The following is a 19,901-nucleotide window of genomic DNA, read 5'->3' on the forward strand; positions in this document are numbered from 1 at the left end:
TTTTAAATTACTTTGGACTTGTTTAAGATAATTCAGTTTTTTATTTTAATTAAAATTACATCAGAATTATAGATTTAAGTGTAAAATTTTGTTTTTGATAGCAAATTTTTTAATGAATAATTCGTATGCATTTGAAAAGATATTTCACAGGAAGTGAAAAAACTATTGAAAGCATTGTAAGAGCTTTCTTGTTCACTGTTATTTGACTCACTAAGAAATAAGTTTTCCCATTTTTCTTTTTGAAATTTCAACGAATTAGGGTGAAGATTTTAAGTTAGGCTGAACTCAGCAAAAAATATTTAAGTAAAGTGGTGAGATGAGAAACAGCAATGAACAAAATAAACAGACATGATACCATGGAAACAAACAGAGAGAGATATTATTCTTGTAACCACCAGAGACTCGCATTATTAAAATATAAGTGGGAGTACTTAGCAGAATACGCTTCATACAGTTGAAGGAGATTTCACTGTAAACAGGAGTGGTAGTCAACGTGTTAAATGTAAAAATCATAGTTCTCTAACTTAACTAACTCATATTTAATTTAAAATAATAAAAACCAAAAATATGCCACTAAAAAAAATAAAATTTATAAATGCAATTATCAAAATTGATACTTGAAAAATAATAAATGCATAAAATTACTTTGCAAAGAGCAGTGTAATTAACATGTTTTCTTCTGGGTCCACTTGATATTTTTCTTAATGATATGGGTTTTTCAGGCCATTTGGAAAGGGCTTCTAAAAATATCCTTTTATTCAGAGATCTGAAAAGTTTCATGATAAATTTTTGTTACACTTTATAATTTAATGTGATCCAAATATAAGTAACAAAAGAAATGTATAAGATCTATTTGTTTCCATAACATTAATAGCAATTAATAACATTGGCTTTCAAAAGCTAAGATAAAACTAGTCATTTATGTTGAATTAGAAAATTAATAATTTACAATAAAAAAACACTCAGGATAAAATTCCTAACTAAGAGAAAACATCGTAAAAATATAATGGGGCAATGTGTCCAGCCTTAACTGCAATGCAATTGTGGCAATAACTTTCCAAATCGCTGGACTTCAAAATGAGCAGCAAAGACCACAGGTACAGAGTAACCCTTGTTCCAGCTTATGCTAACACAAACTCTAAAAGGCAATTTGTCTGACAAGATAATTTCAAAGACAATCTATTAGATTCAAGCTAGGAGATCTGGCTGGACAATCTTCTTAAGGCAGTTTCAAATGATAATTATAAATACAATTTATTCATTTTAACAGGATGTCTCATTACAAATAGTTAAAATTAAACTTTATAAACAATCAAAAACATCCTAACTGCAACAACAAATGTGGCAGGTAAGATCATAACAAACAGGAGCATCTAAAAGAAATGCAAGAAGAATGCCAGGGTTTACTACATTCAATCCTGCACAGAATTAGGCGTATTAATATAACTGGCCTATATGGTAACTGGCCTACATGGTAACGGGTATATATGCAGGGGTGATTGTGAGCCCAAGTCAAAATTCCGGAAAATTTCTTAATTTAAAGGGAAAAAAAAAGAAGACAGTTTAAATTGTAAAAAATTTAAACAAGTTTTTTTTACTTTTTCTCAATATTTCTTAGTTTAGTAAAAATATATTTAAAATTTTACACATACCTATACCATTTACACATACCTATGATGACCTGGAGAAGTAATTAAAATTTACAAATATGTGTTTCTTTCTTGAGTTTATGATTATAACAACTATTTACTGATTAAAAAATGAATATTAATCATGAATATAAGCTTATAAAGAATCTCTCTGGCTCTCCCTTACAAAAAAATAAAATAAACTGTGTTTTTAAGTTCCATCTTTGAAAATTTGATTTCCGGAAACTTCTGTGATCAGTGATTCTTTGAAACATCTGCGATCTCCGGAAACTTCCGGATCACTGTTAGCAAAAATTCCGGAAATCCAGATTTTTTCCGGAGCACAATCAGCCCTGTACATGTAACTGGTATATCAGGGTGCGTAGCCAAATTATTCAACAACAAATAAGCACTCAAAAAATATTTTTATGCACTAAAAAAATATCATAATTAGGCAGGGTTGGAAAGTTTTTGACAATTTATGGTTTTATCTTGTTTTAACAATTTACGGTTGTTATGCACTAAAAAAATATCATAATTAGGCAGGGTTGGAAAGTTTTTGACAATTTATGGTTTTATCTTGTTTTAACAATTTACGGTTGTTATGCACTAAAAAAATATCATAATTAGGCAGGGTTGGAAAGTTTTTGACAATTTATGGTTTTATCTTGTTTTAACAATTTACGGTTGTTATGCACTAAAAAAATATCATAATTAGGCAGGGTTGGAAAGTTTTTGACAATTTATGGTTTTATCTTGTTTTAACAATTTACGGTTGTTATGCACTAAAAAAATATCATAATTAGGCAGGGTTGGAAAGTTTTTGACAATTTATGGTTTTATCTTGTTTTAACAATTTACGGTTGTTATGCACTAAAAAAATATCATAATTAGGCAGGGTTGGAAAGTTTTTGACAATTTATGGTTTTATCTTGTTTTAACAATTTACGGTTGTTATGCACTAAAAAAATATCATAATTAGGCAGGGTTGGAAAGTTTTTGACAATTTATGGTTTTATCTTGTTTTAACAATTTACGGTTGTTATGCACTAAAAAAATATCATAATTAGGCAGGGTTGGAAAGTTTTTGACAATTTATGGTTTTATCTTGTTTTAACAATTTACGGTTGTTATGCACTAAAAAAATATCATAATTAGGCAGGGTTGGAAAGTTTTTGACAATTTATGGTTTTATCTTGTTTTAACAATTTACGGTTGTTATGCACTAAAAAAATATCATAATTAGGCAGGGTTGGAAAGTTTTTGACAATTTATGGTTTTATCTTGTTTTAACAATTTACGGTTGTTATGCACTAAAAAAATATCATAATTAGGCAGGGTTGGAAAGTTTTTGACAATTTATGGTTTTATCTTGTTTTAACAATTTACGGTTGTTATGCACTAAAAAAATATCATAATTAGGCAGGGTTGGAAAGTTTTTGACAATTTATGGTTTTATCTTGTTTTAACAATTTACGGTTGTTATGCACTAAAAAAATATCATAATTAGGCAGGGTTGGAAAGTTTTTGACAATTTATGGTTTTATCTTGTTTTAACAATTTACGGTTGTTATGCACTAAAAAAATATCATAATTAGGCAGGGTTGGAAAGTTTTTGACAATTTATGGTTTTATCTTGTTTTAACAATTTACGGTTGTTATGCACTAAAAAAATATCATAATTAGGCAGGGTTGGAAAGTTTTTGACAATTTATGGTTTTATCTTGTTTTAACAATTTACGGTTGTTATGCACTAAAAAAATATCATAATTAGGCAGGGTTGGAAAGTTTTTGACAATTTATGGTTTTATCTTGTTTTAACAATTTACGGTTGTTATGCACTAAAAAAATATCATAATTAGGCAGGGTTGGAAAGTTNTGCCAATATTATAATGCGTTTAGCAAGAATTGTTCCACGACATAATTGCAGGATATACAATTTTTTTACAACAATCCCCTTGATTGTATATTTGGCTAAGGAGGGATTGAAAAATGTGGTGTGAGACCTTGTTACCATAAAAACAACAATTTCAAAATTTTTCACATGAAGTTTTAAATATATTGGAATTTTTGTGCTATTTTTCACGATATTGGAGATGTTCAACAAATGCTTTTTATCAAAAATTTTTTAATTTTAAGGTCTTAATTTTTTCATTATTTTTTACATGCTAATATGATGTATTCTAACATCTGCGTAAATATTTCTTAAATCAGAGTTGTTCAGTTACAAAGGGTTAAATATTATTTACAATGATCCAGATCACCACTACATATAAATAAATTAAGCATACATAATAAAGGTGCTACAACCGGATATTCTTTTTAGCCATAAAACTTGAGCAAAGGCACTCTTTTGGAAGAAAAAAAAATGTTTAGAACTAATAATCATATGGATAAAAAGTGCATGGCAAAATAAAAAAATATTTCTGCTTTTAATTGCTAGTTTAATAGGAAAGTATGCGTACTTGAAATCTTCAGGAGGAGAATATTTAAGGACAAGTGACATAAACTCTTTGAAGCATTTTTTCCAAGAGGTTTTTAGATCGCCTGGCAATGTCTCTTTGAAGTAATTTTCAAGACAGTTCAGCACATCACACCAAAACTGTACATTCTCTGAAACATGCTAGAAAAATCACAAAATATTTATCATAACAATGTTTTCCTTCTTCACAAGTTATAAAAGTATCACTCACACAGGAAAAAAATCTTAATTGAATTCTCTAAGAACATTATACTATTTTTCGATAAAACTATTTCTTATCTCACTAAAGTTTGAGTTTCGTTTTAGGGGAGGCTCTAATAATGCATAATAAATATGGAGGAAATATTTTTTAACATAAAACATTTCTAATTTTATTGATAATGGCAAATATAAAATGTTCGATTAACAGAATAGCCTTTTTTATTCAAAGGCAAAGTCAGGCTCAAAATAAGTCTTTTTTTTTAATTTTTAGAAAAAAAATTACTTATAAGTTAATTTATTAATGAATTAGTTTGTTTTATAACTGTCATTGAACAGCCGACTCCATATCGGGTTTAAGACTACTAATGTTCAACTCTGCAGCCTTGTAATTTTGAACCAATCCAGAAGACAAGGAAATTTCTGGATCAGTACCCCCCAGAGGTATGATTTGCTATGGGAGCATGAAGGACTTAGTGACTCGGCAGATTTAACGTTTATCAGTCACCATTAACTACACAGGGAATGTTCGGCTTCATGGGATTGAACCCACGAACTCTTGGATATGAGCCCAGTGCCCTACCAACCAGACTATCCCGGCCTTTGATCGGTTTACTAGCTCATTCAGAAAGAATTATTTTAGAAAGTGCTATAAAATAATTTTACAAGTATTTCAATACAATAATAAAAAAAATGTACTTTAGAAATTCGCCATAATTTTATACAATTTTTATCATATATTTTTTCTAAATTTTAGGGTCATTTTAACTTTTTCGAATCAAACAAAGTTTTAGGCTTAATATTTTGGGTAATTTTTCCTGTTCATTTTACAGCATTTAGCATTAACATAAAAAATACTATAGAAAAAAGAATGAAATTCTAAAATACAATTTGTTTTAAAAGGGGAAAAAAACAATAGGCATAAATTTTATCAAGCAGATTTTAAGTGTAAACTTAAATATATTTTAGTATCATTATAAGAATCAATATTCAATAAATATTTTTTACCTGATGAAGAAAATCATCAAAAGGTAATGGTGCCATACAAGTAACTGTAGACCGAAGAAATGATGAAATTGAAAGTTTTTCCTGTGCAATGGTCGTTTGATTTTTCATTTTCTCTCCAATGAAACCAGAAAGTTCTTTGATAAGTTCCTGGTACAAAATTTGAAAAAAAAGTTAAGAATCATATTATGCATTTGGCAATGTGAAGGCTTTAATTATTCTGACATCCGTGAACAGGCTATTTTAACACCTGAATCCTTTTCTTTGTGACAATCTGAATGTGAATGATAGTTACGGCGGCATGCTTCTACAAACACTAAAACGTCCTTCTTTGTTAAATTTTGAAGTTTCAAGTCAAAATGTTTGATGGAATTCTAAGAAATAATCTTCAATAGTACTGTTAAGTTTTGGGAGGTTGGAATGATCAAATTCCCATATGAATACTGTTATCACCACATGGGATGGAAAATTTTTTTTTTTTTTGAAGGGGACATCCTCTTAGAAAATAGTTTTGTTTAAATAACAAATGAACTGTATCTTTGATGTCTTATTGACACCAAGATACTTTGATTTATTTTGGTTCTTGCTACTCCTCCAAAAAGTAACCATAAAGAAGAAAAGAAAAAAATGTTGTTTCTCTTTTAATTCGCGGAGACCTGGACTAATGTTCATAGATTGAGATTCCTTATTTATGAAACTTTGCTTTAAGAAGACTTCATCTTTTTTGAAAAAAGTAAGTAATATTTTAATATCTAATTATTTTCCATTTATAAAATAACATTTTATATTTATTTAAAACATTTTTCATTCATTTAAATATGTTAGTTAAAACTTTTGTTAACAATGTGTGCGCATTGGATGCTTTTTTAAATAATTTAAATAACTAATTCCATATTACTATTACAAAAAATTTTGGCACAAGTTTTACATTTTTTAACGTTAAAGTATTAAATTATAAAAACAATGCTTTATTTAATGGAAATGTAGTATGCATTAAAAAAAATCTAAAATAGTATAATTTTTTTTATTTTGCAACAAATATATATTTTTTCAAAATTATATTAAACGTAACATATATACTATTACGTAAATGTATTAGTTATTCATATCATACATTTTAAAATAAAACCTTTGTTCATAATTTTTGATTATGAGTGGATATAGTATTGCACATCGTTATTACAAATCCAAAAATTGCCATTATGAAATATTTTAAAATAAAATATATTATATTTAAAAACAAAATATAAATTGTAGTTTATTGGATTTATAGGGGTTTCCTGTATATGAATGAATTTTTTCAAAATTTACTTTCAAACGTAAGTTATAATGTTTATCAAATTTGTCGAACTAGGTAATTGAATTATATTTGATTTTAAAATTATATTATAATATTCTTCCGAACTTAAAAATAAATTAATGTCCATAACTTTCAAAATTAAAAATAATTAAATAAATAACAACAATTTTGCAAAAACATTAAAGAACATAAGAATATTATTCAATAAAATTTTAGGTTACTTTGAATTTTCGATTTCCTAGAAATGTACTTTTAAATCGTTACTTTTTTTGTTTAGTACTTGTACTTTTACTTGTACTTTTTACTCGTTACTTTTTAAAATAAGAACTTTTTACTTTTTACTCGTTACTTTTTTTAAAAATACTTGTACTTTTACTCGTTACTTTTNCATTTTCTTACATACAACTGGTGATTTCAAATTCCAAATGGATAAGCAAGTTTTCATGAATACCCGAGTATCTTTGCATCTCGTCCATCACCTTAACACGTTTTATTAGGATTCAAATTATTAGATATAATTTCTTAGATACTATTTCTTACATACAGCTGGTTTCAAATTTTTGATTCAAGTATTGATTGTAATAATTACACAGTTGAAAATTAAATTCATTTAGATGTGTTTAGAAGATCTCAAACCACAAGTTCCAACCGAGAGAAATAGATTCCATGGTTTTATAACAGCTTAGACGGAATAAAAGACGCTAAATTTCTGAACCATTAATTAAATATTCAATATTTTCTTGTTAAATTAACCGGGAAAGTGCACTAATGTAACAGATAGTTTTTTAATACCAACGTTATATTCTTAAGAAATCAAATAGTTTTCATTTTTGATTATTTATTTTGGTCAATAGAATTAATTGGTAACAATTTTGATATTTTACTTTATTTACGCTCTGACAGACACATCAATATCTTGATACATATAAACGATTCCCATATTATTTTCAAAGTCATACAATATTGCTCTTGATGCAAGTGAAGAATTGGATAGAGACTTTTTTATTCCACATTACAATTTATTTATTTGCACCATTTCCGTACAAATGATGAAAAAAAATATCCATTGGCAAACCATGCCATAAAGAAGTATTAATTGAGTGAAGAAATATTAATTGAGTGAAGCAACCTTCAGAACAAAATCAGTAAAAATATGGGTTGTTTCAAAATATGGGCGGTGTGAGAGCTATAAAAGATTTTCCTAGTTATCTGGAGACAGTCAAACTAATCAGAATAAATCTTACATCTTATACAAGCGAACAAATAATAAGAATTTTTATTCGAATCTTTTAATATCACACCGACACTTTTAGAACAGTAGCAAAATTTCTTTTAAATGATATATTTCAAGTGGAACTCTTTTTCGTATTGATTATGATTTTTAAATTGCGTGCACCAGAAAAGTTTAAAATTGAATTCAATTAATCACCATCATTGTTCCTTCGTTTTCTCGTTCCTAAGCTTTTGAGTGTTTCTTCTTGTTTTCCCTAGCTATTAAGTTTATTCCTTTTTCCCCTGGGTACTGTTATGTGAATGAGTAGCAATTAAGTTGCATTTCAAAACTGGTCATTTTATTGATTTGTATGCAGAGAATTTGCCGTGGAGGGAAGGTTTTCCAACCCTGCCGCAAGTCAACCCCAGTCCACGACTCCCCAGCTCTCAATGATAAAGCCTGGAGTGATATTCAAGAAGACGCTGACTCATCGACTGACTACGATTTCGATCATTATATTGCCATCCAGTCTCGAATTATTGGACGCTGTACCTATTATCAGGACACGAATTACTGGTATCAGCACCACTGCCTTGAGGCACTCCAAGCTATTAAAGACAAAAGGACTGCCCAAGCCACCGAAAATACTATGGATACTGAACTGACTGAGGAGGTGAAAGCCCCCGAAACTTCTACTCCATCTGAGCCTGAAATGATGGAAGATGTGGATGCCTCGGAAATTGTTACCAAGCTTGATTCAGACTCCGAAAGACCTGAAAAGAAGAGTAAGAAAAAGAAGAAGAAAAAGACTTCTCCTCCTCATTCCCCTCCTGATCCAGTGCCTACAACTCCAATTGTACCAGAACCGATAGAGCGTGAGGAAGAACCCGAGGCCTCGGCAACGGCGGTGCCTCCCGCAACCACTTCAGCAGAGGACTCTCCGCCGAAAGGAAAATTGAAAACCCTCATCAGAGGATTAAATGCGGACACCAACATTCTTGAATTGGAGAAATATTTAATAGAATTTGAACTTTTTCCAGAGAAAATCGTGCAATTCAAGAGAAGAAGTAGACAGGGCCTTAGGCCCCTCTCAGTTTTCCTCGTCATCCAATCAGATTCCAGTGCCAACAGGAACATCTACAACATCAGCACTTTGCTTGGTAGAAAAGTTCAGTACGAGCGTTTCCGTGGGGAACGCTTCCAAATTCAGTGTTTCAGATGACAAAAACATGGACACTCCCAGCGAAACTGTTCAGCAGCACCAGCCTGCATGAAATGTGCCCAAGCTCATTTCTCATACAAATCTACGAAACCAACCTCTGAACCGGCGACTTGCGTCAATTGCAACAGTGAGCACCCAGCCTGTTTTTCGGGCTGCGGTGCAAGACCCAGGAAAGCGCCAAAAGAGAAAAAGACCCAAGAAAGTTACTGATTCTGCCAGTCGTTTTTTACGACTTTTCACTGAAATGAAAGAAATCTTGAAAGACGAAGAACTTGTAAAGTTTCTTCGATCCCTGCTCCCAGAGACTTGCCAATCACGGGCCAGATACATGATAGCCACGCCTCCTTACAACTACTTCCAACTTAATTTTTTTAATTTATAAAATTAATGTGCAATATATATGCATTCACAGCTAACTTCGTGCTTAAATACCTTGACATTTTAAAATTGTCATTCATTGCAACTATCATTGTGCGTGGAGTGTTCTCCAGAAAGAATTGTGTGTCCAGAACAGTCATTATTCATCTTCCGAAAATTGTCTGTGATAAAGGATGACATGAATAGCAAAGGTTTTGAATACCAGTGGTTTTCATCTCAAGAAAAAGTTCCAGAATGGTAAAAAGTGCACTTTGAAATTCTGTAAACCAAGTATAATGAATGCATACGCTTACGCTTTTAAGAAAAATAATTCATCCAACCTTCAAATGTGTGAAGGCTTTAATTATTCTGACATCCGTGAACAGGCTATTTTAACACCAGAATCTTATCTTGACACCTGAATCCTTTTCTTTGTGACAATCTGAATGTGAATGATAGTTACGACGGCATGCTTCTACAAACACTAAAACGTCCTTCTTTGTTAAATTTTGAAGTTTCAAGCCAAAATGTTTGATGAAATTCTAAGAAATAATGTTCAATAGTACTGTTAAGTTTTGGGGGGTTGGAATGAACAAATGCCCATTAGAATACTGTTATCACCGCATTGGATGGAATTTTTTTTTTTTTTTTTGAAGGGGACATGCTTTTTTTTGTCTTAGAAAATAGTTTTGTTTAAATAAAAAATGAACTGTATCTTTGATGTCTTATTGACACCAAGATACTTTGATTTATTTTGGTTCTTGCTACTCCTCCAAAAAGTAACCATAAAGAAGAAAAGAAAAAAATGTTGTTTCTCTTTTTATTTACAGAGACCTGTACTAATGTTCATAGATTGAGATTCCTTATTTATGAAACTTTGCTTTAAGAAGAATTCACCTTTTTTGAAAAAAGTAAGTAATATTTTAATATCTAATTATTTTCTATTTATAAAATAACATTTTATAGTTATTTAAAACATTTCTCATTGATTTAATTAAAAATTTTGTTAACAATGTGTGCGCATTGAATGCTTTTTTAAATAATTTAGATAACTAATTCCATATTACTATTACAAAAAATTTTGGCACAAGTTTTACATTTTTTAACGTTAAAGTATTAAATTATAAAAACAATGCTTTATTTAATGGAAATGTAGTATGCATTAAAAAAAAATCTAAAATATTATAATTTTTTTTATTTTGCAACAAAAAAATTTTTTTTTTCTGAATTATATTAAACGTAACAAATATACTATTACGTAAATGTATTAGCTATTCATATCATACATTTTAAAATAAAACTTTTGTTCATAATTTTTGATTATGAGTGGATATAGTATTGCACATCGTTATTACAAATCAAAAAAATTGCCATTATGAAATATTTTAAAATAAAAAAAAATTATATTTAAAAACAAAATATAATTTGTAGTTTATTGGATTTATAGGGGTTTCCTGTATATGAATGAATTTTTTTAAAATTTATTTTCAAACGTAAGTTATAATGTTTATCAAATTTGTCGAACAAGGTAATTGAATTATATTTGATTTTAAAATTATATTATAATATTCTTCCGAATTTAAAAATAAATTAATGTCCATAACTTTCAAAATTAAAAATAATTAAATAAATAACAACAATTTTGCAAAAACATTAAAGAACATAAGGTTACTACTTTGAATTTTCGAGAATGAATTACTTTGAATTTTCGATTTCCTAGAAATGTACTTTTATATCGTTACTTTTTGCTTTGTTTAGTACTTGTACTTTTTACTCGTTACTTTTTAAAATAAGAACTTTTTATTCGTTACTTTTTTTAAAAATACTTGTACTTTTACTCGTTACTTTTTAAAAGTAACGTCATTCCATATTCGTTCAGGATACATAAAAAGGTGTCATTATTACCCTCTCCATATTCAGGGATATATTTACGAACGATGTACACACAGAAAAAAAAAACCAGCATGAAAAACACAAAACAAATAATTTCAGTCAAAAAAATCACAAGGAGCATATTTCACTCCTTGTTATTTTTTTCCAATTGCCGGTAAAAGTTTTGAAAAATAAAAATTTCAGACTCATACAATACAGATTTATGTGTGCATATAAATCTGAATGATGAATACTGCTGACCCATTAACTATAAATTAATTTGCTATTACTTAAGTATGAATTAAAGGCATATAATTAAAGCTAATAAACATTTTAATCAGTTAAATAACATAGATTCGTGAAAAAAGTGTCATTGTCACCCTCTCTATACTCATGGATATATTTACAGCTAGTTATCTCATTTCAATCTCTTTCTTACACAAGAGAAAAAAATACAGTACAGAACCCGGAAATCAGAAAACCGGAATGAAATTCGATAAATTTTCCCGCCATTTTTTAAAGGAATATTTTTTTCCTCGTGAGATTTTAGGATTTTTCTTTCCTTTTTGAAAGATACCTTACCATCATTTTGGAAATAATTATTAGTGTATTACTTCATCGTTTTTTCTTCTTTTTAAGATTGTTCAAAAAATTTTTTTTTAGTTGGGTTTAACAATAAAAAAAACGGGTTTTTGCAGCGATTCAGAAAACCGGAAAAATCCGTTATCCGGAATAGCGATGGTCCCGATCGTTCCGGATAATCGGTTCCCTACTGTAGTATGAAAAACATGAAATAAATAATTTCAGCTAAAAAAATTCACAAGGAGTATATTTCACTCCTAGTAATTTTTTTACAAGTGACACAGTTAAAGCAGATTAATATTTTAGTCAGTTAAATAACAAAGTTCAAAAACATTTGCTTAGTTCAAGAAAACTTTCAGACAGTATATAACGATCTGACATCTCACCGTTTTATCCTCGATTAACGTAGTTTGCCATAATGTTTTAAAGATTTGTTTCCACACATATTCAGCAACAGAAGGATCAATGTAGCATAGATGTAGAAGGCTAGGAACGAAATCAGATACCCGTATTTTCATTAGATTCACAAGAAATGAATTGTAGTGTGCCAGCATATCCTACAAGAATGTAATCACCAATATAATAACACATTAAAGAAAGAGAAATAATTAAACAACACACATGAGCATTTGGAATGAAGCTAAATCGATTATTAAATGAACCTGATTATTGCATTAAATCAATTCAATACAAAAAGAACATATAAAATAAATTTTTTTTATAAAAGTAACATAACAATAAGCAAAAATAAAAATCCCCACTTGTTGCTCATCTTTGCTAGTGTAGTCCTAGAAATAATAATTAAATATTTGTTAAGCCTAATATTTTGTTGTTCTTATAATAAAACCTTTTTCAACACAGACTGAATAGATTGAAAAACAGTTTAAAAAAATGTAATGTGCACAGATATACATTTTAAAGCAACAGGATATTTGGATATTTCTCAGTAGTAGATTATAAATTTCTATTCTATAATAATCCGCTAATTTGATACAACCAAACATATTTTATATATATGTAATGCAGAGAAAACAAGGGAGAAACTACTGAACAATGAAAGAAGGGGAAAAAACAATAATAAAAATAACAAGAAACTGGAAAGAGAAAAAAACAATCCGAAAAAAAAGGACAAAAATTTTAAAAAATTTGAAAAATAAAAGTTTAATAATATATTTGGTGAAAATAATATCTATATATATGTATATATATATATATATGTATATCTATAGATATATCTATATATATATGTAAAATAATGCAGTCGGACCGAGCAGGAAAACAGACACAGGATTTTAATTAAATCAGAGTAACTTTTATTTGATCATTCTTAGTTGAGTGGGAGCGAAGAAGTGATGTTTACTCCATCAGCAAACAGTCTTTCTGGTAGGGAAAATCTTGCAAAAAATCCTAAAATGTCTCTATTTAGGGAAAAGAGGGAAATCTCAGAAATTACTATTGGTTAATGAACTTGCTCGAGTGATTCCCACGGCTTAAAAGGGAAAAAAGATCTTTATTTAAATTTATGCATAGTTGGGCCAAAAATAAATTTAGAAACAAGATGTAGCTTTTAAAAGTGTGAGAAAGTATTTCGATTTGAATAATTAATTAGTAATAAAGTAGGAGTTGTTTTATATCAAAGAAACTAACATAAAAAGATTAATTGAAGCTTTTTATGTTACATATATATATATACGATTACATTAACTGAGATATAATACAAATAAAAAAAAAACTTAACACAATCACACTCAACTTGAACAAATAACAACCATCGCACATCACATAGATGAATGTACTGAAATCTTGAATATTATTTTAGAATATTTAATAAAAAAAAAGTACAGATAAAGTGATGCTAATTTTTATTAACAATTAAAGTGATGCTTCAAGATTAAGTGATGCTAATTTTATAATCAGCAAAGCCATTATAATATATACTTATAATAAATATTACAAATTACACTTCAAATCCTGCTGTAGCTCTTAAAAATAATTTTTAAACGCAAATGTTAGTTTTTTTTGTATGATTATAAGGTAATTATTTAATCAATGTAAATTTTACTTACACATAAAATTTTTTTTTATCAAGAGTGTTTCACTGAATGGTTAGATATAAGACAAGGCTCAAAATCAACAGTGGTCCATTAGTCTGGGGCACTGAAATTTGATCGGAACCTCTATAAAATAAATTATCAGTGGGCCTACTGACCAGCAATAAATGCAAATAGATGGTAAGATGCTTAAAAATAACATATTTTATCATAATTTTAAATATTACACATTATCTGTAATGCAATTTTTCATTTAAATTAACTTTTCAAAAATAAAATATCAGTGAGGCATGTTAGCGGAACAGTAAAAATGTGATTGGACTAATAAAATGTTTTAGTTACATGTCCTGCAGACCAGGGACTAAATTTGTTTAATTTTTTAATTTAATGTCAAAATTCATACTTAAACTCATCATTCCTATTGTTTTATAAACCAAAATTTTCTTTTTATTTTTTTGCACAAGAGCACTAAAAATGGGTGAAATTTAAGTGGCTACCTCAGACACCTATACATGATAAAAAAAATTTCTGTTCTGTTGTGTTAAATTTTCAAAAAATCAATACAGATGAAGAAAAATTATCCGTCAAACAAAAATACTGTATTGAGAATTATTTGAACATTGATGAAAAAATTGTTACTACAAATGTTTTCACGTAACTTTTTCGAATGGATCACATTTTCAAATTGAATCACATAAAAAACTTAACAAAACCATTTATTAAATTAGAAATCTTTTGATTAGCTGCTTAATAAATCTATACCTTTGTTTTATAAGAATTCTCCTGATTTTCTCTATCGATGTTTCTAAATAAAAATGAGTCTTGCAAGGATAGTATTATCAGTTCAATGCATTTTACAAATGAGAATTTCTGGAACAAATTTTTATTGTCATAAAGAGCTTGAAGTAGTTTTTTCAGAGGGCTGTACGATGTTTTTCGGATTAGTTGATGCTTATACCATTCTTCAGAAACAGATTCACACATAACTGTCCAAACAAAATTCGTTTCGATTTTATATTTTTCTCTGAAAATAACCAAGAAATAGTAAAATTAGAATAAACGCCAAATCTCTCAACAAAAAATAAGCACCTTTGAAGTATTTTTTAAGCAACAAAAAAAAAGATATTTTTACACACTATATACATTAACAAAATGCAAAATAATTTTCAAACACCTTACATGATCATGATAAAATAACTAGTTTCTGTCAAATAACTCTTTTCTTGATTATATTAGCCACCCTAAAAAGAACGAGAGATTTTCCAGTTCGATTTCAGAGGGTGGAAAAGGAAGTCTGAAATTGAGAATATCTTGCAAAATGCAGCAAAGTTGCACATGAGAGAGAGCAACAATCCCACCGAATGAATTGTGGAAACATTGAATAGAACAATAAAACAACGCTTTTGCATAATACGCAGTGAAAATCGACATGGTAAAGAAAAAAATCTCATTTTTGAAAAGGGTAAATTAAGCACTTTTTAACCCCATGAAAAAAGCCCCTCCAAGAGCTTTTAAAAAATGAAAATTGAAAATAAGAACCTTTAAGCATTTTTTAAAAACATTATGCACCATGAAACATAAGGCTCCCAAGAAGTTAATAGAGTTGAAAAATTAAAAATATACTGCTTCAGAAACAATAACAAAGGTATATATAGGGAAAAAAACTAAAAGTAAAAAGTTTTTCTCTAATTAAAATAGAGAATTGAAAAATTAAAGCTACATTAAATGTATTGTAAAAAGCTTCATGTTATAAAACTAAAATTAGCTGCAACAAAAATTACAGTTTAGGTCATTTTAGTTAGAGGAAATCTATATTTAACAGAATAACTAAACTAACTTTTGAACGCCGGTGAGACTTGCATAGGAAACTAGAAATTTAATAATATACTTACTGGTGTTTTATCAACAAATCATTAAAGTGTGCTATAAGCAGTGAGTTATCAGAAAATTTACTGTCCAAAACCAACATAAGTTCTCTGGTTACATGTTCGAGGTATTTAAATGTCTCCAATTTCGTTAACCAAAATCGAGAAAGCCCAATTATAGTCATGAAGCTTTCACTCCGGGTAATTTTTCCAATGAATGTGGGTAGTTTTTCCAGGAAAAATTTATCTCTATCTTCTGGCTTCATAAAATCAATATGCCATTCTTTCAGAACATTGAGCCCATATAGAACTAAACTTTCGGTTTCTAAAATAAATTAATTTATACATAAATTACCACAATTAAAAAAAAAAAGAAAAATTTTTCTGTAATGTTTGTCTTAATTTGATATGATAAACAATTGAGATATAATGTGCTAAGCTAAATGCAACGATGTTTAAAAAAGTTTTAAGATAAATCTAATCTAACAAATCGCTCATGGGCTGCAATAGCGACACAACTCAAAAAATCATGTTTTGAGATAAGTGGGTTTAAAGTTTTCATTGCTAAGGAAAATGCAAGAGAAATGCTTTAGTTTGCTAAAAACGAAGATTACCTTTAAGGTGAATTATGAGTTGTGCTAGTACTGCTGCTGAAAAGAATGTATATTTTCATATTTACACCTGTTCTTAGTTCAAAATGCGTGTTTTTTGAGTTGCGCCACTATTGCAGCCCATGAACGAAATGTCAAGATGTACACAATGCACGAACATATTCAAAAATCAAACAAATCATTATTTAATTATTAATTAAAGAATTTCATCACTATTTTTAGACAATGAAAAATCATCCTAAACTATCACATCAAAATAATTAAATCACTCTAAATTATAAAATCTTTCTGTAATTCTTTTACAGTTTAAACAAAAGGTTACAAAATTAATTATATTATAGAGTCGAACCCTGCTTTAATGAATCTGGGGTATATACTGTAACATATTCAAAACTCAAACAAACATACTCAAACGAACATATTCAAAAATCAAACAAATCATTATTTAATTATTAATTAAAGAATTTCATCACTATTTTTTGACAATGAAAAATCATCCTAAACTATCACATCAAAATAATTAAATCACTCTAAATTATAAAATCTTTCTGTAATTCTTTTACAGTTTAAACAAAAGGTTACGAAATTAATTATATTATAGAGTCGAACCCTGCTTTAATGAATCTGGGGTATATACTGTAACATATTCAAAACTCAAACAAATATACAGTAATATATAATATAAATAATATAATAATAATATATAATATAGTATATAGAATAATAATATATAATATAGTATATAGAATAATAATATATAATATAGTATATAGAATAATAATATATAATATAGTATATTATATACTCAAAACAAACTCAAACGAACATATTCAAAAATCAAACAAATCATTATTTAATTATTAATTCAAGAATTTCATCACTATTTTTAGACAATGAAAAATCATCCTAAACTATCACATCTAAATAATTAAATCACTCTAAATTATAAAATCTTTCTGTAATTCTTTTACAGTTTAAACAAAAGGTTACAAAATTAATTATATTATAGAGTCGAACCCTGCTTTAATGAATCTGGGGTACATAGTGAACTAGAGAACCCTCAGTTGTAGAGAACATTACAAGTATGATAATAATATATAATCATCATTGCAAAATAATAAGTAATACACATTAAAATAGAATATAATGACCAATAAATTCTTTACCTGGTGTCACTTTAGGCATCATAGATAAAACCATTGACAAAATCTTAGTCTTTGAGGAAATTTTTGTCTCGGATAAATTTAGATGCATCAAACAACGTAATAGGCCCATTTTGGCAAAGAACAACACAGGAGAACTTTCTGAATCCCTGTAAGACACAAATGTATTGTTTAAACAGAATGATTCTTTTTAAAAAATTATTATTTCTAAAATAGTACAGGGTGAGTAGCCAAATCTTTCAACAAAAAATAAGCATCTTTTAAGCACTCAAAAAACTATTTTTTAACACTATATACATTAACAAAATGCAAAATAATTTTCAAAGACTTTACATGATCTTGATAAAATAACTAGTTTCTGACAAAGAACTCCTTTTTGGTTATATTAGCCACAATCAAATTATAAATAGATTTTTTGTTTGATACCAGAGGGTGGAAAATAAAGTCTGAAATTGAGAATATGTTACAAAATGCAGTAGAGTTGCACATGATAGTGCAATAATCTCACTGAACCCAGCTCCGTAGACACACACACGGACTTGCAAGTATTTCATCAAACATGTAAAATGATTGGCACTTTCATACGCTATGAACCAACGATACAGCGGAATGGATTGTGGTTGAAAGAATTGTGAAAACGTTGAATAGAACAATGCGAAAAACACACTTTTGCATAATATGTGGCGAAAATAGACATGCTAAAGAAAATAAGTCGCTAAAAAGGAAAAATTGAGCACTTTTCAAAAACACCCAATGAAAAAAAGCAGCTTTAAGGGCCTTTAAATAACGAAAATTGAAAATAAGAACCTTTAAGCACTTTTTAAAAATGCTAAGCACCATGCAGTAAACTTTTGATTGCAATAAGAATGAAGGTAGCATTATTTAAAACCATGTTTTCTGTATTTTGGAAGTTACTATTTATGAAAATAAATATAGATGAAAATTTAATGGGAGAGATATTATTCTGAACAGTCACTCATGACTCAATGGTCAAAGGCACTGAGCTGTCTTTATAAAAAACTGGGGTTCAATACTCAATCTGGCATGAAGTGCACCCAGCTTTAGATTAATGGGTACCAGCTTGTTTGGGAATCAAAAGCCGCTCATACTGTTGGTGACGAAACTGTGAAAAATTTACCTACAAGACCTTACTGGCTCACAATGGGCTGCCGTGGGAATACTTTATTTAAGATATATAATACCACAATATATTTCACACTTTTTTCCTTTAACATTTTTTTGGCTTGCTAAAATTTTACACCTCATTACATTTTTTAAATTAAAAGACCCAATTTTTTTTCCATTAACTTTTAAATTTTTTTGTTAAATGTAGAGTCATTAAAAATGTAAAAATGGATATTTACCAAATACACATATACGTAGGTATATGCATAAAGTATAATAAGTTTTGTGTCACTAATTGAAATAAAAAACATGTTATGTGCTGAAAGGCAAAATTAATAAAAAATTGTACCAATTCAATTAAGAGAACATAAAAATTGCCAATTTATTATTGATGCCAATGATGCTTAATTCTTTTAGGTAATAGGCATTGATTGAAAAAAAAAGCTGAGTACTAAAAAACAAAATTAATGTAGAAATGGTACTAATTCGTAAAAGAGAAACAAACATTTTTTATATTACTGTTGATTAATTAATTTTGGTAATAGGCACTTTTGGCGGTTTCAGTAGGAACCAATTATAGTATTATAGGTAGAAAGAGCTATATAAGTGGTTTTAGAATTTCTAGCTCTAATTAGATGTTCAGAACATCTTAACATTTGGATGTTAATAAAATGAACTAAGTTGTAAAAAATCTATATAACTTTATATTTGTTCTTCTTCAAATTCTATTTATCCAAAAATACTTCTAAAATGCTTCTTTTAAAAATTGCTGAGGTTTTTTAACTTTTTTCTGTCAATGTTTCCCTTTATAAGCAATAAAAAAGATGTATAGGCATATTTAACTATTTTGAGATTTTTTTTAGTTCTGTACTAAGCATATAATTACTATAATGTACATTACTATCTTACTTGTCAGAGGAGGATTCTGGTCTTAGCAATGATTCCAAGAACAGATGCAGGCACAGTTTCCAAGAAGACATTTTAAGTACTGCAGGTCTTAAACAATACAACAAAAAATTTGATGATTTATCAAAATTTTTGCTGAACTGGTTGGGAACTCTTATTGCCAGTATACTATTAATTATACAATCAACTACCTACAATGTAAATAAATTAAAAGAAAAATAAGTATCAAAAATAAAAATGAAGTAAATACAATTCAAACATGTCAGATCTATGGAGCCAGGGAAATAAAATTAAGTGATATTAAGGTTAATATAATTAATA

At 28.4% G+C, this 19,901-nt stretch overlaps 1 protein-coding gene across 1 annotated transcript in view; it reads right to left on the bottom strand.

Moving 5' to 3' along the window:
* The window catches only part of LOC107455334 (transformation/transcription domain-associated protein), a 166,289-nt gene that overhangs the window by 50,997 nt on the left and 95,391 nt on the right, over positions 1-19,901 (bottom strand). The window contains exons 42-49 of the mRNA XM_071182634.1: positions 19,584-19,771; positions 17,553-17,698; positions 15,803-16,100; positions 14,673-14,934; positions 12,246-12,416; positions 5,317-5,463; positions 4,094-4,251; positions 646-766 (exon numbers count right to left, since the gene is read on the bottom strand). Coding sequence (XP_071038735.1) covers positions 646-766; positions 4,094-4,251; positions 5,317-5,463; positions 12,246-12,416; positions 14,673-14,934; positions 15,803-16,100; positions 17,553-17,698; positions 19,584-19,771 — 1,491 coding nt within the window. The remainder of the gene's footprint in view (positions 1-645; positions 767-4,093; positions 4,252-5,316; positions 5,464-12,245; positions 12,417-14,672; positions 14,935-15,802; positions 16,101-17,552; positions 17,699-19,583; positions 19,772-19,901) is intronic.

The sequence above is a fragment of the Parasteatoda tepidariorum genome, chromosome 6, assembly GCF_043381705.1.
Source record: "Parasteatoda tepidariorum isolate YZ-2023 chromosome 6, CAS_Ptep_4.0, whole genome shotgun sequence".
In the NCBI taxonomy this organism is placed as follows: Eukaryota; Metazoa; Arthropoda; class Arachnida; order Araneae; family Theridiidae; genus Parasteatoda; species Parasteatoda tepidariorum.